General features: G+C 31.8%; 1 protein-coding gene and 1 long non-coding RNA gene across 2 annotated transcripts in view; both read right to left on the bottom strand.

The window, feature by feature from the left end:
- Window positions 1–2,382: 2,382 nt before the first annotated feature.
- On the bottom strand, window positions 2,383–6,672 carry LOC145303903 (uncharacterized). Its single transcript, XR_013873859.1, has 2 exons — window positions 6,543–6,672; window positions 2,383–5,929 (listed from the first exon to the last, which is right to left on the bottom strand). It is a non-coding gene; the product is annotated as an uncharacterized LOC145303903 (long non-coding RNA).
- Window positions 6,673–6,907: 235 nt separating this feature from the next.
- Window positions 6,908–23,693, bottom strand: part of Mgat2 (alpha-1,6-mannosyl-glycoprotein 2-beta-N-acetylglucosaminyltransferase) — a 68,899-nt gene continuing 52,113 nt past the window's right edge. Inside the window, exons 16-21 of the mRNA XM_080180912.1 lie at window positions 21,752–21,814; window positions 17,693–17,746; window positions 9,056–9,157; window positions 8,440–8,508; window positions 7,419–7,462; window positions 6,908–6,974 (exon numbers count right to left, since the gene is read on the bottom strand). Coding sequence (XP_080037038.1) covers window positions 6,908–6,974; window positions 7,419–7,462; window positions 8,440–8,508; window positions 9,056–9,157; window positions 17,693–17,746; window positions 21,752–21,814 — 399 coding nt within the window. The remainder of the gene's footprint in view (window positions 6,975–7,418; window positions 7,463–8,439; window positions 8,509–9,055; window positions 9,158–17,692; window positions 17,747–21,751; window positions 21,815–23,693) is intronic.

Here is a 23,693-nt window from a genome sequence, read left to right as displayed (position 1 = left end):
AGCTGAATTAATATGGGTCTGCTTTACAGTGAAGCTTCTTAGGTCCAAGGAATGCCATTTTTGGGGAGGGAGGGAGAGAGAAAAAGAGAGAGAGAGAGAGAGAGAGAGAGAGAGAGAGAGAGAGAGAGAGAGAGAGAGAGAGAGAGAGAAAGAGAAAAAAGGGAGAGAGAGAAAGAAAGAGAGAGAGAGAGAGAGAGAGAGAGAGAGAGAGAGAGAGAGAGAGAGAGAGAGAGAGAGAGAGAAAAGAGGGAGAGAGAGAGAGAGAGGTAACTAAGAAGCCGCAAAGGTTAATTTTCACCTGAAACGTTCGAGTTCATTCCTTAAAAAAATATAGTTAGCGGATTTTTCTTTGTCGTTTGATAACTCTGTTACGGCTGTTTGAACCCAAAGCAAATCTTTAATAAGTCTTGATTTTTTTAGAAAGATGCCATGATATTTATATCCAGGTTTTAAGCTATTTATTCCCCAGACTAGAAACAAAATGACATCCTACTAATTAAAACAAGTATATATAATTAACAAAGTCATATAATATAAGGTAGGAAATGGTCATAGGACTGTAAATTACACTGGTAACAAAATTTGTATATCCACGTAATCTTATTCGTTGGCTAAAAATTTTGGGAATTTTCATTAAATACTAATGAATTGGAAACTAGTATTCTTAAAAATTTTTAACTAATAATTTTAATCTAAATATGAGTAAGTTTTGTATCATCATTGGGGTAGTATATCAAATCAGCGCCCTTTGTCTTATTCCTTCAGAAGTTAATATACATACTACTTATTTATCTAAAACTTTTAAGAATTAGGCTAAACGAAGGATAGTTCAGTCCTTGGGCGTTCATTGACAGCCTGCAGAGTTTACCTGAGCTTGATCTTTAAATCATTTCAATGGTGATCTAAACCACCCCGCGCGAAATTTCAGCCAATCACAGCGGAGCATTTTAAAAATGCGCCGCTGTGATTGGCTGAAATTTCGCGCGGGGTGGTTTAGATCACCATTGAAATGATTTAAAGATCCAGCTCTGTATCAAGGTGTATAGTTTTTAAAAGTTAGAAAATATGCAGAAACTGCATTCTGGTGAGGGGTTGGGGTACCTTAAAATAAAATTGAGTGTTGTTTGTATTAGGTTCTAGGGAAAAAATCTTATCTTTGTACATTATTATATTCGTACAAAACTGGATATAATACCATGCTATACATAATTTTTCAGTATGGCATGATATCCGGTTCTAATCCAACAGATATTAATCGGTTTCGAAGCGATACTGGAAAATTCAAGTACGTGGTTTGAAGCTTTTTATCCTGTATGTATATAATCCTTAAGCAATTTAATATTTTAATTTTGCAATATCACAAATTCTTATCTTAATCGTTAAAACTCAGAAAGGTTGGAATTGTTTAGTAATCGTTTAAGATTCTTATTAATACAAATCGTCCGTTTGTCTGTCTGTCCATTTACAAACTTATTTTTCTCTGTTAATAAGAAATAGATTTCTGGGATTATGGAAAGAAAACAAAGTATCGTGTTTCGTCGTTATTTTCATAGTAGCTCTTCCTCTATTCCTAGCCCCCTGTGGGGGTCTCTAACCCTGCGGGGCAATCATTAACATTTACCTAACCTAAAATAACATATAAAAAGCTACTGCGAAAATAGTTTTCTTTCAATGATCCGATATAATCTATAAGATATTCTATCTGTAATACAACCATATGATGCATAGACGTCCAAGCTTTTTTTTTTTGGGGGGGGGGTTAATTCGTACTTTGGGGGGGGGGGGTAAAATGTCGCGCGAAGCTCGCCGAAATTTATTTATATATATATTTTGTATCCTAAAGTTTCGTGATTTTTCAAATTGAGGTTTCGTGATTATTTATTATTAAAATTATCTTTTTTTAGCGTATAATATCCACCGCGTCATTTTAGAGAAATCAAATTTGTTGTGTAAACTTTTAATAAATTAGTAAAAAATGGGGAGAAGGAATTTTTGAATTAGGTATTGGTAACCTATAACATACACAGGAACAATTCTTAGCTTTCTGAACTCTGAAGTCCAGCAGTTTACAAGATCTTATTAAACACACTTGTCCAAAAATAAACTAAAACTTCTAAAAAAATTGAAAATCTTAATCGGTTCTGTAGTTATTGAAATCTTAAGCATCAGACAAAAAAACATGACAATTTTTTTTTATATAAAACTAGTGACTACGCAACTAGTATTTTTGGGCTCCGTATTCAAAAGGTATAAGTTGGGCAGAAAATAGCCTAAAACTATCTCAGCTTTTATCTAGTAGTTATCAATATCTTAGGCTACACACAAAAAAATCTTACTACTAAACAAAATAGGTTAGACAAAAAAATATATATATGAAAACTATTAAAGAATATGAATATATATTTGACATATTCCAAAACATTGTTGTTTAATTTTATCACAGTTTCATTTTAATGCCACTTTCAAATCTGGGATTATACAATGGACGATAATTTAATCTTCCTCCCAATTTTGCTTGTATATTGATTATTTTAGCTTCCATTGTTCTCTACCTCATTACTGTATAAAGGAATCTGTATTAATTTTTTTTTTCAATGGAGGGAGAACTGGAATTGTAGATATCTCGCAATCAGATTATAAGACAGCCAATATAACAAAAAAATTAAACTTTTACTTTTTTTTACTTTTGAGGTGTTTGTTTACTGCAAATGGATGTGTTAAATGAATGGGGTATTTCTATCCAGTTTTTTGTTTAGGAATAAATATTTTTTACCCAAGGGAATAAATGATGGACCGATAGGTCATCATTTATTACTCTGGTATCATTTTTCTTTCTTTTAGTAATTAATAAAAATTCTAAAATGTTCCAAAAAAAATTTAAAATCTTCTAAAAATGATACCAGGGATAAAAATGATCATACCGGGGAAATAAATGAATATTTACATCCACTATTTAAGGGGTCGTTTATATGGGAATGGATATACAATACTTGGTTATTGTGAGAGATTTTCGCATACTTTAATAAACTATATCTCCAATCAGGCTGATATAACGATATTGCCCCTCTTTTCTTATGACTGATCTCCATCCCATACCCTGACCATAGAGGAATGTACTGACAATATCTGAGGACTAAATTAGCAACCTAAAATGACGCCAAAAAATCCTCTGTAACAAAATCCACATTTTCTTAATCCATTGTTAATTTTTTAAAAATATATCATTAATGTTCAACAATCAAATGCTTTCCTTATGTCAAGAATGCATTAATTAACATTATTTTTTAATTAGGAGCCATGAATTATTGGATATTATATGTGAGTGAAGAAAGTTGCTCAAAAAAATTTTCTGACGTCATAAAAATGAGAGATGAGGAAAGGAGAAAGAAAACCCCTAAAAAGAGATGATTAATCCCTCATTTTTATGACGTCATATTCTGATTTTTTGAGCGAACTTCTTCACCTACGGATATATTTACAATCATAGGGGTGTAGAAAAAGTTATTAAAACATTGGGAGAAAGATTAATTCATTTTCCATTGTCCAATGTAATTGTATTTCACCCTACCCCCCCCCCCTCCCACTTTTCCAAGCAATACATTTTCAAATACAAATTCCTTAAAAATTCTGATAAAATTTGTTTTCACAAAATTAGTTTGTTTTACTTTTTTTCATTGTGTCCATTGCTTATTTTATCACTCAAATAGCAAGCATGTTTCCAGCATGACTACAAACCCAATTAATATCCACTGGATTAGAAACGGTTTTGAGGCATACTGAGAAATTATGTATCGTATTGTACTATAGACATTTTTTACGACTGAATTAAATCAACACCAGTTTTGTTTGATTCGGCCTTAAGCGGCTAACAAAACTGAAATTTAACTAATAATCTTTCATTTCACTATCCGCAGATAGTTGTCTATAACACGATGCGATCAATAACTATTATTAATATGAAATGCATAATAGAAATATTATCATTTTAATAGATAAGGAAGATGGAATGTTTTTTAAAATATCAAACCAATTATGTTCATAATTGGCGCAGCAATAATTATAAAAAAAATAATATTACTGGGCTTTCATGAGTCGAAAGAGAGGAGTAGGTTTTTGGTAGAATCCGTAAAGGTTATGTGTTATAAGTAAAAACCAGTAGTAGAACGATGAAAATTTATGTTAACTTATTTTTAAAAATTTTGTCTATAGTTCTTTTCAATAAGAAATATACATATTTAGTGATTATTATCGTTCTACTACTATTTTCAAGCCTTAAAGCACACACCTTTACGGATTCTACCTACCCCTCTCTTTGTATCAATAAAAAATATATTTTTAAAAGTTTAATTATTTATAAGCATGGTTCAGATTCGTAAATATATGAAGAAGTTATGATTAATTCTGTTTTAATCAACATACACGACAAATGTAATGTATTGATGGACGAACATACCTCAATTATAGAGTAGCTAATGTAAAGAGACTTGAGAAAATAAAGTATTGTACAGCAAAAATATTTAGATAACATCCTCCTTATTATGAAATTACATTATACAGGCAAGTTATTGTTATTTTTTTTAGGGGGTTTCACTCAAAGTGCCTGATCGAACATAGAGCCAAAATCCCGCTTATCTTTAAATAAATAGAAATTGAGGGCTTTTCATGTGTTAGTGTTACTTTATATTAGGTTAGGCTATACTGAGTAGAGGGTAGCCCCGCAGGGTAAGTAAACACCAAATGGGTTAGGCATTAGAAGAAGGCTGCTCCTGCGCTTATTTTCAATTTATCTTAAAAATAGGAGTGGTGGTTGTGTGCTCGCTAGATACTTTGAGGGAGATCACCCTTTGTGGTGCATCAAACTAACTAATAAAAAACAAGTGCAACAATTTAATTTAAAACAAGAACAAATAAATCTTAGAGTGGGAAAGCTTTAACAGTTTTGGGAAAGCTTTTTAATTCAATTCAGCATAAAAAGATCATGTCAAAAATAATGGATCATGGAAAGAATAATAAGTAGCAGGTTTCGTCGTAATTTCACAGTAGCTTTTGATATGTTATTTTAGGTTAGGTTTGGTAAATATTAATGATTGCCCCGCAGGGTTAGAGAATAGACACAACAGTGAAAATACTGTAAAAATACAACGCAACCCGCTACTTTGTTTTCTTTCAAGATTCAAACTTATTTTTGATTATAAATAGTGAAAAAAAAAGATGTTTTTAAAATAACTTTTACATAAATATATTATATAACTATAAAGTCAACATTTTATATAACTAAATAGATAAATTAAAGGTTGAATTTAACAAAATTAAATACTTACATATGATTATAGCTAATATTTATTTTTTAAAACACTCAGATTAAGATATGTTAAATTTCAAAGCTTTTTTTATTAAATCTAAAAGCATAGGAAAAATATATAAAGCTGCCTTAGGGCCAAAAATAACATATTTATGTACAAATTAATGGCAAATTTCTCTTGGTAAATAGCTTTTTTAGTTGACAAATATTTTGTAATAAAATGCAGATTTATTAAGTTTTATTTAGTTTTATATCGATATATAAAATACTTTTCGTAACTATTTTTTTCTAAACTGTTTTTATTTCTTCACTATTTTATTATTATCACATTTTTTGCTTTACTAACATCTTTTCCAGTATTGCCTCTAAACCGATTAATGTCCACTGGATTAGAACCGGTTCTCAGGTATGCTAAAAATTATATATAGCATTGTATTACAGACAATTTTTCTCGAATTTCCAATTGAAACAATAAAAAAATTGTGTTACTATCTTTTATTATCTTCGTTGTGTATGGGTAGGCTGCTGAAATTAAGGCAAAGTTGGTGGTCTCTAAGATCTCCCCACCCCCCGTTGCTCTTTTTTAGCTTGATCTTGCGGCGGGGCATCCGGACTGCCACTCGTAAACTAAAAAAATATCAATTTTTAAACATTGTAATTCATTTTCTACTAGAACACTAAAACATTATTGAAAACAATAAATGATTTAAGACTAGAAAAGGTATTTTTTTCTTCATATTTTAGCATGTCTTGGAAATCGATTTATATCTGCATAATTAGAACCGGTTCTCAGCCATACTCAGCATGTATTACAATTTATTATTCTACAAATATGAAAATGAGAAGGCATAACATTAATATCAATTTTGTTAGTCCTGATCTTATAATTTTCATTTGAATATCTGCGGAAAACTGCCTCTAATATTATGTCTGACTAACCACCGCTGGATTATAACCGATTTCAACGTTAGAAAGTTTTGCTAATTTTTAGGTGACTACGTGATTTGATTAAGAATTTCTAGTAGAATCAAATGGCGTATTAAAAGAAAACAAGCATAACAGAGCCGGGATCTAAAGGGATAAGACAATAGCCGATAAATTGATGTAAATCAGAATGATGACCTACAAAATTCACTCTCCTGTAAATTACAATCATTGGTTGAGATATTAGACACTCAACTTAATGAATCAAACAATTAAAATTCATTAAAAGTCCCCAAAGTTAAAATATATAACTTACCTATCTGGAAAGAAATACTTCTTGACTGAATCTATGATGAACTTAACCTGATAATTTCAACAAATAAGTAAAAGCCTTTTATTTAAACAAATTAAGTAAATCTTTGTTGGAAAAATGAGAAGAGAAAAAAATAGTAATTTGTGATTACTTTCCCCCCTAAACTTGAATCTCCCCCCCCCCCCCCCCACTTTGAGATTTTTGGTACCCCCCACCTCCCAGAAGAAAAAAGGTTGGAAGTCCATGAATACAAAAAATATATATTACTAGAGATATTCTGCTTAACAATTGGATGTGCATCTACACACTAGTTTCAATTTATTTATAAGCTACAATATGCCCCCCCCCCCAAAAAAAAAAAAATATTATTATTTGTTGAATTCCTTATTGATTGCAGCACTCGAGGAACAATCTTTCTTTTTATGATGCACTCCACTAAAAAAGTAAAATTATGCCTTTCTATCTGTTTCTGTTCCATAATATCTTGCTAACTGCTTGTCCAATTTAGTCATATTTTTGTATATTGTTTCTGGGGCAACAGAAAGCCAATCCTAAGGTTTCATCCACAAAACTTTTCTTCCCCTTATATAAAGATGTATGGGTTTTTTTGCCTATAGATTAAGATAATTTTTGAACCGATTTAGTTCTCTGTTTTAGTAAATCTTCATATGGGTCTAGTCTAGGTCTAGGTCTAGTTTTAGGCTATTATATTTTTAGATGCAAGTCTTGGTTTTGAATATTCTATTTTTCTTCAAATGCAAAGCCCCTGGTTGCTAAGTGCGCAGTCACTATTATAGTTAAACCTAAGTTTTCTCCCATATACTTTTGAGATGTCCTAATAGGGTTATTTTTTTTTAAATGTATTTTTTTAAATCTTACCATTCTCCTATGTGAAATATTCTTGGCCCCTTTACAATCATCACCTTAAAATATTAAGAATAATTATTGAAATATTAAAAGTTTGTACGAATTACTAGGTATAACAGGAACCTACCTTGAATATTTTCTAAAATAAGCAAATACTTAAATACTTTAATAAACAAGTATTATTAAAAAACATGAAAATCAACAAATATAAAAATTTAAAAAGTCATAGGTTAAATCTTTCAATACTTGTAAAAAAGGTGTTTTTTTATAGCATTCTTTTTTTAACTTTATTGCTACTTATGCTGCATAACATTCATAGTAATTAGTAATTTCAAAGTAAAAAAACTTGAAAATAAAATATATTAATCCATTAGTGAAGAACCGGCTTTTATCGCCCGGTTACAAAAAATCCCCCAAAAAACGGTTCCCAGTTTCTTAATTGCATCATTCTCAGTATGAATCCCCCCATTACTACCCTGGTTTTCATTTCCCCTGGAGCAGGCAGTTTTGCTTACTTCCGTTTGCCGGTATAGCTCAACAAAATTTGAAAACCAAGAAAAACTAGGTGATTTCAAAATACCTCTTCTAACTTTTTTGTTTATGTAGTAAAGTTGCTGATTTTTGCGAGAAATTTAAAGTTTATTGGCAACTACATCCATTTGTGAATTGTTTTTATTCAAATTATTATTTTTTACATGATTTTTTTTATCGTTTTTTACGTTCTATATAGCTCCGGCTCAGTTTTATCGCCCGGCTCGGCAAGAGTAAAGATACCCGGCTCAACCTCTTCAACAATTAGATATTTTTTATCATTTATTATTCTCTTCAAATGTAAAAATTTCCTTATAACATGGTACATTTTATTGCTGTGGGGGTGGGGGGTTGTGTCTTTTGTTTGATATCCCAATGATAATACAATTAAGCAAATATATCCAAGCTTTTTGTTGATGGGGGGTAAACACGTCTTTATGCCCCCCCCCCCCTCACTTGGACCAACTTGATTTAAGTAATCATGCTAGTCACTTGTTTTTACCTGTAGTTTTTCTTTAAGGCAGTTAAGAGATACATAGAGTAGAGACCAGTCCCAATTATAATCATCATACTGAACATATATTTAATAATAATTAAGAGATACATAGAGCAGAGACAAGTCCTAATTATAATCATCATACTGAACATATATTTAATAATAATTAAGAGATACATAGAGTAGAAAGTTCCAATTATAATCATCATACTGATTCACTGAACATATATTTAATAATAGTTAGGAGATACATTTCTAACAAGAGTAATTTTAGCAAATGCCAACTATCTATGATTTTGGTAAAACAGTAAATTTAGGTTAAATAATCCATAAATAAAAAAATGACTACTTATTTTTAGCAAAGGATCTTTTCTTGATGTAACTTCTTATACATACAGGGAAAGCTTTTAGTATTCTCCCAAAAAAAATTCCCTTAGAAAATTATATTCTTAGCTTTTTATTTTCGAAACAAAGATGGAATCTAGAGTTTGGACACTATTAGTTTGAAGAACCAAAAGTTTTTTTAAGCCAACCAATAATGTAATATTTTTCTAAAACGTTTGGTACCAGTGTAATTTGGAGATGCATGCCCTTCTCCCTCCCTCAATCAATTAACATTTACCTGGCAAAAATGATTCTGGCACTGAAGTATTTTTTCAAAGGTTTTCCTGGTGAGTGCCATCCCCATATTATGCAGTGAAGACACCCATTGTGTCATCTCAACCTGGTAAAAAACATATATCAATAAAACTACAAGTAAAATAAAAAGCTGAATTGCAACTTTGTACGGATTGTTTCTTCTCTTCCTAAGCCTAACTTTGTACCTATGTATCCAATAAAACCTAACCTAACCTGACCTGAAATTTTAAAAAATGCGCAGTAAACAAACCCTTATCCCCTATTCTCTATTATTTACAAAGAGGGAGTATCTGTGCTTTGTTGAAAATCTCCCAAACTTAGCATGAACTATTAATCAAGCTTCTAAACTTTGTTGGTATTGTGCAAACAATGTGTGTTTTACAAATATTTGCTCCTGTCTAAGATTTTATACAAAATAAGAGGTAAGTGTAAGTGTAATAGAGTCTTTTGGGTAAACATGTTTTTCTCTTTTCTAATTGAGCATTACTAAGTGGATAATCTTTTCTATTTGTTAATCAAACGTGTTGATTTAATAAACCAAGAAATAATTTATGTACAACACAAAAACATTTAATTTAAGAACTAAAATAAAATAAAAATGTCTAGCAAACATGCACTTTAATAATTAATTAAATGTGAATACAAATATCTAAAATAATGATAACAAAAGCCAGACTTTGAAATAATTAATATATATTAGTAATTTAAATTCAAATTAGAGCTTCAAGTTAATTACAGTAATCTGAACTTGATTAGAAAATGCATTAACTTTAAAAATTGGTAGAGGGCTATAGTTTAAAGACTATTATAGTAAGTAGGAAATACATTTTTTTTAATACCACCAGTCTCTTTACACCAACAAACCTTGCTGGGTCATCCAGGTAAAAAGTAAAACTATCTTTAGGACCCAGGTATGATAAAGCAGGTACTGACCCTTCAGGTTTCCAGGAAACTTTGAACAGTTCCTGTGGCTGCAATGTCTGACTGAGGCTTTAAACTTTAGCATATCTCTTTTTTGTAAAACAAAGAAGTAAAAAAATATTTAGATCTTTAGTTTTCAAACAAGGCAAGATTGTAGGAAAATTGTTGGGTAGTGGGAGCGTAATCTTGAGTAAGGCCCAATTATAAAGGGATATCATCCATCAGTCAACCTCCTAAATGTGTCCAACCCTTGTCTAAAAGTCTTAACTCTATAGAGAAACAAATTAAGCATTTTTACAGTATGAAAAACTTGACATTGTCCTTGAAAGGCACTGAGTACAAAACAGTGTATATTTTAATTATTAATAACACAATGATTTAGTATCCAAACTTCTATGAATGTCGACTTATTTGTCTGTTTTTTAGCTGATCTAAAAAGTTTATCTAAGTATTAAAAAACTTGTAAGGGAAAGAATTATAAGGGTACTTTTTAAGGGCGAGTAGGGTTGCTCACCCCCAAGAAAATAACTTAAAACAATCGAAGGAAAGAAAGAGTTCGGTATTCCCTGAAGAGTAGAAACCAATAGGCTCAGCGAGATCTTGATATTTAGACAGATAGACTGATGGACGGTCAGACAGTGTTCTACTTTGTATTATGGAAATAGTGTTGTTTGAATTAATATTGAAAAATATCATTTTTCTTTAGTACATAGTATTTTCTACAGTTTGCTGTTCCTTATTTACAACTAGCGGCTACGCCCCTAGAGGCCTCTAGTGGCACTTTAAATGTTTGGTGTTTTAAAAAATAATACGATACCTTGCAATGTTGCGAAGGAGTCTCTATCAAATTGCTACAATACTTTGCAATGATACGTAGGAGTCTCTATTCGAGGAAAAAAAATTTCGATTTATTGTGATTTCTCTTGGGAGGGTGGTGGTACCCTCCCTAAAAATAGTTATAAACCTTCCAGGGACCTATAAGAACCTACCCTGTTAAGGAGAACTCGATCGGTTCAGCGGTTAGCGAGATCATTCGGTACAAACACACAGACAAACAGACATCCTGTTACTTTAGTATACGCATTTATTTATTGCTATGCTCATGAAAATAGCAGACCTTGTCACTGACATATAGCTTCCTCAATATATATCAATCACTAAGCTTAAATAATTTAAACTCTAAGTCTAATTAACATTTGTTCTACCATTTATAATAAATGGTTCCCACTGCTACTATGTCAGATGCGCGACGTAAATAGTTAGAGTGGGGGGAATGCCTTGGCCCAAAACAGGCGCAACTCGTTACCATGCACAGTTAGGACTTCTCAGACAAAGGTCGTGCATCACAGAGAATTGGTTGTCTGTAATGTACTGTACCACGGGTATGAGGTGAAGGACCAAGAGTCTGGCCTTGAGTTGACAAGTTGACTGTTCAGTCCAGGTGCAACTCACCCATACGACATTAGCATACCATTTATAAAGACCGATTTGACTGCTTAATTGATGTATATATTTTTAGTAGCGAAGCTACTCAACTAACTTGGGTATGTCTGTCAGTGTATATCCGAACTGTACGTCTAAAATTTACAGAGATATACTAGGAGCGTAAAATAAAAAGCAAGATTTTATGCTGGTCTCCAATACATACCGTTCATTGTCAACATTTTAACTTACATAAAACAAAATGCCCTGAGCTAATTATTGCTTCATGACTTGTAGACTAATTACAATTGCTGTACAATTTATCATGACCGATTTGACTGCTTAAATCATGTATATATTATCACAGAGTAGCCACTCTATACATAAAGTTTGCCTGTATTTCCGACTATTAACTTCAGTCATAATTCAAAATTTGTTCATTGGCAGATCTTCAATTTTTTACAAGAATTTAATCTTTTCAATGAATAGTCACATTTAGAGATTTATTGACAATAAATGTAAGATTAGTTAAGTAAACTATTCTTTCAAATAAAATTGTCATTACTGTGCAAATTTTGGCATTGATGGAGTGGACAATAGGCTGTTTATTCACTAGTCTCCAAAGTTTTATATTAACGTTTTCTTATTTGTTGGCTTAACAACTTTGGGGACTTTTTTTAAAATTTTGATTGGTTGATTCATCAAGTTGAGGGTCCAAACGTTTCAAATACATACTGTAATTTACAGAATGGGTAATTTTGTGTATCATCATTGGTGATGTACATCAATTTATCGGCCATTGTCTTATCCCTTTAAATCCCAGAAATTTTTTACTGATTCAATTATCATGTTTGTACGGTTTATAATGACCGATTTGAAAATTTAAATATTGATGAACAAGAAAGCTGTGCAATATAGGAAACATATATAGGAAATGATTAAATCATCTAAACTTTAAAACAAAACGTGAAAAAACGATTCCCTGCCCCCCCCCGGCCACCCCCCCCCCCCTATTCTTAATATCAAAATAGGTGAAGGAGGGTTGGTGATTTTGCTCAACTAGACACTTGAATGGTAACCGTCATCAAGTCTTTGATATTAGAATTGTCTTGAAGGAATCAGCTAAATGACGTCATACAATACAAATGACCAATGAAAGGCCAGCATATATTTGACCATAGCTCAATTACAATCTATACTGGCTATCATTGGTTACTTGTATGTATGACATCATTTTTTATTAGGCACTACAAGCTGCTTCATCTAAAAGTATTTCAAAACCCAAATAAAAAGCAACTAGCGCGTTTACTTTTGTCTATGTTCCTGAACGTCTAAAAGTATGATAGATTAAAATTGTTTGATTGAGTAGAACGACGCAAAAGTTTTTTGTGGTAATTGCGTATCATATAAAAAATTATATATAATTATAGTTTATTTTTATCAACAGAGTTTAAATAAAGTTTGAATCTAGTGCAGTTTACGGTAAAATATTCCTGGTACCGATCATCTCAAAATAAACATCAATACTGAACAGAAGAAGCCTATTTGAAGGAAACGAGCGTAAAAAAGTCTTTTCGCATATTTATATGCGCTGCAAGATAGTTCTGTATACTTGAGTTTTGGTCATTACAGATTGTTCAGCCGTTTGGCCCCTAGCATATCCTTTACAGTTCATATATTTTTAGGATAACATTTTTGTCGTGAATTTTACTAGAACCAAAATTGTTGCTATGATTCTTCCCCTGTACAAAAACTGTTGTACGACACCATGGAAACTGTCCCAATTTTGTATAACTTTTGCGGAACATGTTCCAGTTACGTCATATTTTTCTTCCCCGAAAAAGAAAAGGGGGGAAGAAAATCTCTTCAAAAGAGATGGGGAAAACCCCCTTTTCTCCCATATCTTTTTTCTTCCCCCCTTCCCTTTTTTTCTTTCCCTCTTCCCTTTTTCGGGAAAGAAAAATATGACGTAACTGGAACATGTTCCGCAAAAGTTATACAAAATTGGGACAGTTTCCATGGTGTCTAAAAACTGAAATATTGTAAAAAGAAAAAGATACCAATTTATAACTATGTTGAGTTCTACCCATAAATTTACTTAGGGCCTGTCATCCGCAGCTGCAAGACAAATTAATATCCTATTATATAAAGTAGTAAGGTTTTTTGTGTGAAGCTTAAGATCTCAATAATCATTAAACCAACTGGGCTCTCTATTCTTCTTCACATATAACCAGTGATGGTTTTAGGCTATTTATTTTTTATATTCAAGTCTTTGGATTGTTTTTAGCTATTTCTTAGACCCTTCGAATATTAATATCGTAGTGAACTATACGCAGCTTACAAGCAGGTTTTTTTGCACATTCGCAATTTTTGTCTAAGTCACAATTGCAACAGAGCTAAAGTTTTTTTTTTAAATTGACGTTTGTTAAACCCTGAAATTTATTTTTCTTATCCTTTAATAAATGACACGTACTACTTTAGAATAAAAAATATAACATCGGAAAATTGTTAACAGTTGGTAGAACATCAGTTACTGTGCGATTGTAAAGTTTGTCCGTCCGCCCGTCCTTCATTTACGAATTACGCAAGTAAAGTGTTTAACTTAATAAAGTCATTTTGAAAATACATATATAACATAAAAATCTTATTGTAAACATATAATGTATAACATATTTACCTTGAACTTATAAATACCAAATTATTTATTAATGAATTACAAATATAACAAACGACTTTTTGAAGTCAAAACAACACAAATTAAACTAAAATTTAATGAATACAAGGATATTTGATACCATCCATTGAAGTTATAGGTTTATGCAATGATCTAAAGGGATAAGACAATGACCAACAAATTGATGTACATCCCCCATGATGATACAAAAAAATAACCCTTCTGTAGATTTAAGGGATTGGTTGAAACATTTAAACACTCAACTTAATACATCAACTAATCATAATTCACGAAAGTCCCCAAAGTTGTTAACCAACGAATAAGAAAACGTTATTTTAAAACTTTTGGGATTAGTGTAATAAACAGTTCATTGTTCTTTCTCTCTCTAGGTTTAGGTTACTATTTGCACCTTCTTTGGGCTAGGCCATTACCCTCTATTCTTCAAGGGTATCCTTTCAATGTCAAACACTGTAATATCAGCAGTAGTAATAAATTATTTAGCAACCACGCGATATGGGTTGAGATTCGAATCCATCCCCTCAAAAAAAAAATTCATGAGTTCTACTAATGGTTAATATGAACAAACCATAATTTGTATTTTGCGTTCATTTATATTATCATAAATCAAATTTAAAGTTTAGTAAAAAACAAGAATAAAAATCAAAGCTCTAAAATGAGACAGTAGGACCAATACACATTATTGCTTGAAGAGTGTCAGAACTTTATATTAATTTAATTTAATTTTAAGGTATATATAAAGTAAAAAATTGTATTAAAACGTGTTGAAAAATTCTGTGTGAGGACGACATTCTTACATTTTTGGTTCTTGATCATTTAGATGTATGTCATAAAATAGTGTATCTTATTGTCCTAGAAAACATTGTTCTAAAAAATTAGATGAACAATTAAGATAATTATAACATATGTACAAAAATGTTTTTTTACTAAAATTAAAAAATCAGAATTATTTAAATGGAAATTGGGACTTTTTGGTAACGAATATAGAGTTACTACGCTTTCTAAATCGTGCTTAACTGTTACAGAAATCATCATCCAAAGTTTGAAATCAATTTCAACATGCCTAAAGTAACGAAAAGATCTTATCGTTACGTGGGTACGGACGTATAGACCCTGGTTATAGAAAAGCTTTGCTTTTAAAATTGATTTGAAACAAATTGTAAAATATTTGCGCTACCCAAACAATTTGGTCGCAATTAAGAATATTTGATTAGCAGTCTATAATTTGTGGCTGGACAATTGGAATTTAATGAAAAGTTTATCATGATTTATGTACTATTGATGTTACAGGCCAGAAATCTAAGGGGTAAAACAATGGCCGTTAAATCTATGTACATCCCTAACGATGTTTCACAAAATTTCTGTTGATTAGAATAAGTGGTTAAAACGATTGGACACTTTTTTGTAAGATAGAGAGCTTTGACTTCATGAATTTTTACGTTTAGTTGATTTTATAAGGATATCTTGTCTGTGAAATAAGGGTTATTGAACCAACCAATCAAAATTCAATAAAAGTCCCCAAAGTCAACAAATAAAAAAATTTTATTATAAAACTTAGGGGACTAGTGTAATAAACAATCTAATGACCTTCTCCCTCCCTGCTTGGTAACTGTATAAAGTATCGATTATTCTCAATAACAGTTTTATGCTTGTCTATTTAACTAACAGATACCGCTGATCGATTCCTTTTCCATATTATAATTGTCCTTTTGAGATCAAACTTTGCATCAAATTTCAAATAGTAACTCTAAAATCATTATTAGTGAGCCTAGACTTCTTATAAATTAATACTTAAACTAAAAAATAATTAAGATAAAAAATACAAAAAGGGATTTTCTAAAAAGTTAAAAAAAAACAATGAAAAATGAAAATTACACTAAACTACAAACTTTAAATACACACACATAAAAGGGAACACGTCCAAAATACAAAAAAGGCCTTAATTAAATTCTGAAGTAAGCAATTAAACAGCTTATAATAAAAATCCGCACAGTTTGGTTCTAAATAATCTAAAGTAGCCTAGACATGCAAAAAAGCTCACAAAAACAAAATAAAGTCCTAGAATTGGAAGCAGCTTAAAGTGCCTAATAAAAAGGACGTCATACTATACAAATGACCAATGATAGGCTAGTATATATTTTACCAATAGTCTAATACAATGCATACTAACCTATCTTTGGTCATTTGTATTGTATGACGTCAATTTTTAATAGGCGCTCATAGAATTGTGGAAATCCCAACCATTTGGCCGTAACAGCCTTTTTGATTACTAAAAAACCTTCCATTGTATTTTCCACTTGACCCTACAAATGTCCATGCGAGTTAAAAATATGTTTTAAAAAGTTGGATGCAATTGTTCTATTTGAAATAGAAAAAAACTTTTCCATGCAAAGTTTTTTCTTTGTTACATTCAAGTTTTATTTGAGAAGCATGCTCTGTGGAATATCTTATATTCAGAAATATGCAGGGATAAGACAATGGCAGATAAATTGATGAACCACAAAACTATTCCTTCTGTAGATTAGTGATTGAAAAGTTTGGACACTTAACTTAATGAATCAACCAATCAAAATACAACAGTCCCCATAGTTGGTCAGCAAACGAATGAGAAAACGTTTTTATAACAAAAAATGTGGACTGGTGTAACAAACAAACCAAAGTCCTCTCCCTCTCTGTCTTAAAATAGTGCATCTATTCTAGAATTTGGTTTATATGTATTGTATTAATTTTAACGAAAAAAAAGGTGAGAGAATAAAAATAATAATTCAAAGTAGTTTTTTTGTAGGAAATAATATCTAAAAGGGATTAAGTTATGGTTAACATTTTTGTTGTTTGTGTTGTATAGGGAGGTTTGTTTTGATGTTAACAATAACATGCATGGACGTCCATTCATACAATTTTAGGGTACTCCGAAGTTGAAAGTGAACCCCCTCAAAAATAATTTTTCATTTGGGGGGGGGGGGTTAATCTTTATATCATAGAGGGAAGCTTTTTTTTATTTGGGGAGGGGGGTAAAATTCACTTTGGGGGATAATCACCCCTTTACCCCCCCTTGGACATCTATGATTTTACACCCGAAATTTGGGTTAGTAATCCCACTCCAAGTACCCCCTCCCCCTCTAACCCAAAAAGCTTGGACGTCCTTGCTAAGATGGTACATGCAGTAAAACAAAACAGACATATAGTCAAGTTAAAGAATTATTAAGATAGTTAAATGTACCATCTCAGAATAAAGAAAACTGTTTTAAAAAATGGTAATAGTTATTTATCGCATTGTATTACAGACAGAATTCCGCGGATGGACAATGAAAAATCAGTTGACTAATTTAAGTTTTGTTAGCTCCGAGGGGCCCGGGTTATCAAAACCGTTTTTATTACTATTATTTCTTTTTAGTATTCGTAGAAAATGTCTGCAATACGATGCAATAATTGACTATTCAGTATAGCTTAGAATCAGTTCTAATCCAGCGGATATTAATCGGTTTGGAAGCCATACTGGAAATAACATTATTAATTTGAAAAGGGGCATAAAAATATTGAACAAATCTTGCATAAAATACGTGTTAGTTGACATGCCGAAATTACCGTTATGGGACGGTTGGTGAACTCTTTAACTAGCTGCTTCGTATGATACTGGATCTAAACCAAATATTTCATTTATTTTTCACGATTTTTGGCATATTTTCTTTGAACTCCTTTGTTTAAAAAAAAACTTTTTTAAGCACAAACTCACCATTTAGGTTATAATGTGTACTGGGTAGCCAAGCGGGAGTTGGCATAGTAAAAAAAAACTTGAGGGAGGGGTTCTGTGCTCAACAAGCACTTTGAATTAAAGCATCTCTGAAACGATTAATCTAACTATATAATGCATAGCAGCTCTTTGACTATATTTATATAAAATTATTATATATGTACCTTGTAAAACTTGTTTCTGTTTCTGTGTCTAAGTTTCCTTCATATATAAACTACGAGATTTTTGTAATATTCACCTCTATATATCTTTGTAGGTTACCCGCTAATATATTGTTAAAATATAAAAAACAAGGATGACAACATCCATAAAAGCGAAGCACTGAAACGGTAGGACAAACGAACATAAACATGTATAGTGTCAGAACTGAATAATCATAATATAAATGTATAAGGGTCAAAGCAAAATTTTAAGTAAATTTGTTTTAAAAAACTGCTTGATTCATGATAATGTTTATGGACATACTTACATTTTTAGGACTTGACTATAGAGTTGCTTTGCTTATTACATTATACTTTGTTGTCCCAGGAATCAATATACCAAAAATCAGACCAATCAGATAATTAGTTCACATAAAAATTTGAAATCGATAGGACAATTCTAACATGCCTAAATCAATGAAAAAAGCTATCCGTTACGGACGGACGGACCGACCCTAATTATAGAAAAGCTTCGCTTTACAAAATTATTTTCTGTAGATATGATTAAATACGAAGGAAATTCACTCTCACACAGGGAGGGAGAGGACAATGGGTGAAAATCTAGAATTCTTATTTGTTTATTAGATGCAGACATTTAAAACATACCAGTCCAGGGTTAAAATTATCTCAATTGTCCTATCCCTGTACTCATGACTCTCACGAGAAGAAAAATATTTTTCTTCACTTGGAAGTTTTCAGGAATCTAAAGGGATAAGATTATGTCCGATAAATTGATGTACATCCCCAATGATTATACACAAAAATACCCCTTCTGTAGATTACAATTAGGGCTTAGATACACATTATAGCCCAATGTCCCCTACCTCCCTGGTCGTCTTCTTTTGAAATTCTTGTTTTTCCACAGGATAAATAATCTACGTCATTGTAGAGGAGCGAAGCTATTCTAATAATGGATACAAAATACATGGATATTGTGAGCGGTTTTGATAAAAATGTTTGTTTTAGAAGAAATTATATTGCTAAAAAGATTTAGGGAATTTAAGGTATAAGACAATAGACTACAAATTTGATATAAATCCCCGATGATGAAAAACAAGATTACCCCGTCTGTCAATTAAAATTATTGGCTAAAACGTTTGGATAATACATGAATTGAACTAACAAATAAAAATGTGTAAAGTTTTTGAGTCAACGAATAAATAACGTGGCTATAACACTTTGGTTACTAGTGTAGTTTAGGGTCGAATGACTCCCCCCCCCCCCCTCCTCGTCTCCCTGTGTGATTGCTTTTAAAGAAGTATGTCTCGAATTAAATCCAGGGAGTAAGGGAGGGGACAACACTCAACTTCTTGAACAAATTAAACAAAATTTATTTTAAAGTCCACAAAGTTCTTAAAGCAACGAAGAGGAAAACGTTATCTTAAAACTTTGTGGACTAGTGTAATTAGCTTAATGTCCCCTTCCTCCATGGGTAAATATAACCATAAAAAATCTAACTCATTTTTTCCGTCTGTACGTCTGTTATTAATAATTATGATCCTTGCCAACTAAGGTTCGGTCATTCTTGTTTTTTCTTTATTTGTAACAGATAACAATACAAAAAGCTGGATAATCCATTCCAAAATAGTAATTACTTTTGTAGTTGAAAAAAGGGATGATTTTCATTATATTCTTTCCAATGGTTATTAAAGACAATTGTTCCTTTACTGGGCAAAAAACTGTCTTCATATAAATATCCCTATCAATATGATTGTATGCTAGTAGAATTATAAAAAAAAACAGCGTACAGTGTCCATCGAAAAATGACGTCATAAAATACAAATGATCAAGTATAAGTTGTATACTGGCTGTTTATAATCATGAACTTAAACATTCTTGAGCTAAATGTACTGTCTAAAAATGAAAACAAATAACATTATACAATTTGCTTGAGATTCTAATATCAAATATCAAAGGATCCAGTGAGAATAAAGAGACAAATATTAACGGATATAAAAATACGTGGATATCACAGGGAAATATTATCATCAATTTAGGTTGCTAATATAGTCCTTAGATATTGGTCATTACATTCTTCCATGGTTAGGAATGGGAATGAGGTATAGTCACGAGGGTAGATGAGTGGGGGGGAGTATCGTCATATTAGCAACTGGAAGAAATGTTTTATCCACACTTTCTATATCCATTAATATATTCTCCTGTGATATTTGTGTAAAATTAAACTTGGCAGTATGTGTTAAAGAATATCACTAAAAAATGTAGAATTCGATCTTTGTGTTGGTTTTAATAAAAAATTCAGTTTATAAAATAGAATTTGTATACCTTTTATAATTTTGATTTACAAGTTACATTTAGCTCTATAAATGATTGTGTTTGTCTATCTGTAACGCTAGTTTCTCTCTCTCTCTCTCTCTCTCTCTCTCTCTCTCTCTCTCTCTCTCTCTCTCTCTCTCTCTCTCTCTTTCTCCTTTCTGTTTGTATGCATCACGCTCGGATCACTTGGGGAGGGATAAGAGGGCAACCTTCCACTCTTAATGTTAGAAAACTTTGTTTTTAAAAAAAATTGAGGGGGAAGGTCATGTTATTTAGGAGAGATTTATCTTGAGATGGGGTTGGTGGTACCCTCCCCCTAAAGGACGATAAAGACAATCATGTCCAATTAGTCGAACATGAGGTATTGATTATTAATTACTAGCGGATACGCCCTTAGGAGCCTTTAGGGGCCTTTAAAATGGGGGGAGTTACCCATCTATTTTTCAATTTAAGTTTTTAAAAAAAAGTTCCAAAAAATGGAAGGGGGGTAGCATTTTTATTAAAAAGGTTGGTAGACAACGTCTTCTAAAGTAGTTTAAAACCATCCCTAGACATGTAAGAAGCTTTACTGTAAAATGAAACCATATTGGTTCAGTGGTTAGCGAGATCCTTCGCTACAGACAAAAAAAGCTTACTACTTAATTTAATGGAATTCTAGCCTCGCTTTCAATTTTGAACAAATATTTTGAATGAATGAAAATATTATGCAATGAATGACGAACTAATTTTGCTAATGGAATTGAGATAATATTTGTGTATTCAATTTTCATTCTTTAAAAGGAATTTATAGTAAGTGAAACTTCCCTGTCTAATTTAGATATTATTTAATACCTATATTTGCGATTACTTTTATATAAACATAAGTAAGTCATTTTATCGATATGACCAAGTTTTATGAATGTATGTCTGTCTGTATATATCAAAGAATCTCTCTTACCACTGAACCTGTATGGTTCTCCTTAACATTGTAGCTTCTCATAGGTCCTTAGTTGGTTTTTAAAAAAATTGATGGAGGATAGCACCACACAAGAGAAATCTTCCCTAGAAAAAATTACTCACCCAACCCCCCAAAATTTTTTAATTACTTTTTATTGTAACACTATAAATGAAAATAGGGAGGGGGGGTGACTCCTCCTCCCTCCCCCCCTTCCTCTACCTGAAGTGTCCCTGAAGAAAATCATGAAACCTTTAAAAATAAGTTTAATTTCTCTTGAAGTATGAATGACTGACAGTAAAAACAATGTATATAATAGATGCGCATATGCCATTGATATCTTTACTGAAACTTTCTGCTTTCTATCTTTAACAGCAGCCGAGAAACTTAGATTTTTCCATAGTGTTACGAACTGACTAACGAGCAGACAATGTGAATTATAGCGTAGCTTTGATCCCAAAAAGACATGGAAATTAATTGTCTACCTGTTTTGAATTTTCTTTATAGTTGAACTTCTTAAGGTAGGTCCCCAGACTTAATATGTTTGCCTGAAAAATTAAATAAGACATTTAAATTCAGGGACCAAAAGGGATAAGATAGTGGCCGATAAATTGATGTACATCCCAAATGATGATAATCAAAATTATCCTTTTGTAGATTCAAATTGGTGATTGAAACATCTGGATTCTTATCTTAATGAACCAACCAATCAATAAATAGTCTCTAAAGTTGTTGAGCCAACGAATAAGAAAACACTATTTTAATACTTCTGAAACTAGTGTAATAAACAGACCCATGTCCCGTTTCCTCCTTTCTATAATACAAAGTAAAATGATGTATGTCAATTCGTTTTTCTCCTAAAAACTTTGAACCATTAATGATATTCAGTTAATTATATTCAGTTGGCATAAAAATTTGGCCGAACAACTTTGGGGACTTTAGTGAATTTTGATGAGTTGATTCACAAACTTTTCAACCACGTCTTAAATGACGAACCCCAATCTGTCCTACTTTGAGATAGATGATTCCAGTGACGTCATATACGTTTCGGGAAAGAAAAAGGGAAGGGGGGATGAAAATCTCTTCAAAATAGATGGGAGAAAAGGGAAGAGATTTTCTTCCCCCGTTCTCTAAACGTATATGACGTCACTGGAATCGTCTTTCTCAAAGTAGGACAGATTGTGGTTCGTCCCACTAAATTTATCGGCCATTGTCTTATCCCTTTAGATCCCTGTGTTAAATGTATTTCATGTGTAATTTTGAGAGAACTAATGTTGAAGTTTTCTAGAAAAGTTTTAAAGTAACAAGGTCTTTAATATCCATACGAAGTAGGGCAGCAACAACAAGCTTAAACATTAATAAATATTAATATCTAAAAAAGGATGACAACATCCATAAGTAGTGAAGCACAAAAAGTGGATAAACAAATGGAAAAAGTGAGTTTTAGCAAAAATATAAGTATTAGTCTTTTGTAGTTTGACCGACAAACTTACGGTCCAAGTAAATTATATACTGGATACTCATAGTTATAGGAAAACTTTACAGCATTCTATTTAGAATAGCATCCAAGAAATTCATGTTTCTTATAAAGGTTTTTTACAGACATGTGAACATTCACTTATTAAAAAGTATCTGTGCGGATAAAAAGAATATTTCTGGTCAATGGCGTACACAGGCTTTTGCCAGGAGGGTGCGCCCAGGAGTCATTTCATTGGGTTTTAGATCCCCATTAAACCTAAATTGAGGGGGTTTATTTAAGACAAAGAGATGGATGTATTTTTTGTTTACACTCTCTTACTTCATATTCAAAAAAAGCGTCCATAAAATAGTAAAGTGTTACATTTTCTAAAGGGGGGGGGAAGGGGGGGGGGGGGGTCAGGAAGATGTAGACCTTATAAAGGGGAGTTGGACACCTAGGGGAAGTATCCAACCCCCCTTATGCACGCCTTTGTTTCTGGTATAAAAACTTGGATGCCAGTTTACATTGCAGTACAGCTGAGAATTTAAATATTTAATACACTTCTACATTATTGATGCGAGGAAATGGAATAGTAAATTATTCACTACTGGAGAAACAGAGTATAGTGTCAAAGAAAAAGTAACGTCATAAAATATAAATGACCAATGATAGGCCAGTATACAATTTAGTATTCGTCAATATAAATGTATGCTGGTCTAGCATTGGTCATTTAAATTGTATGCCGTCATTTTTAATTGGACACTATATGCGTTTTCGCCATTAGAGACTTTGTCCCTAGCTTTCAATGTTATTTTAGGAGAGTTTAGCATTTCCCTTATCCTATCCTTCTTATCCTATGATATAAAGTAGTAAGGTTTTTGTCTGACACTTAAGATTTCAATAACTACAGAAATTATTAAGTTTGGAAAATTTCATATAGGTCTCAGGATAGTTTTAATCTATATTTA

Source organism: Acartia tonsa, chromosome 13, assembly GCF_053477335.1.
Source record: "Acartia tonsa isolate MP-2025a chromosome 13, ASM5347733v1, whole genome shotgun sequence".
In the NCBI taxonomy this organism is placed as follows: Eukaryota; Metazoa; Arthropoda; class Copepoda; order Calanoida; family Acartiidae; genus Acartia; species Acartia tonsa.
This window is presented reverse-complemented; position numbering and strand designations above follow the sequence as displayed.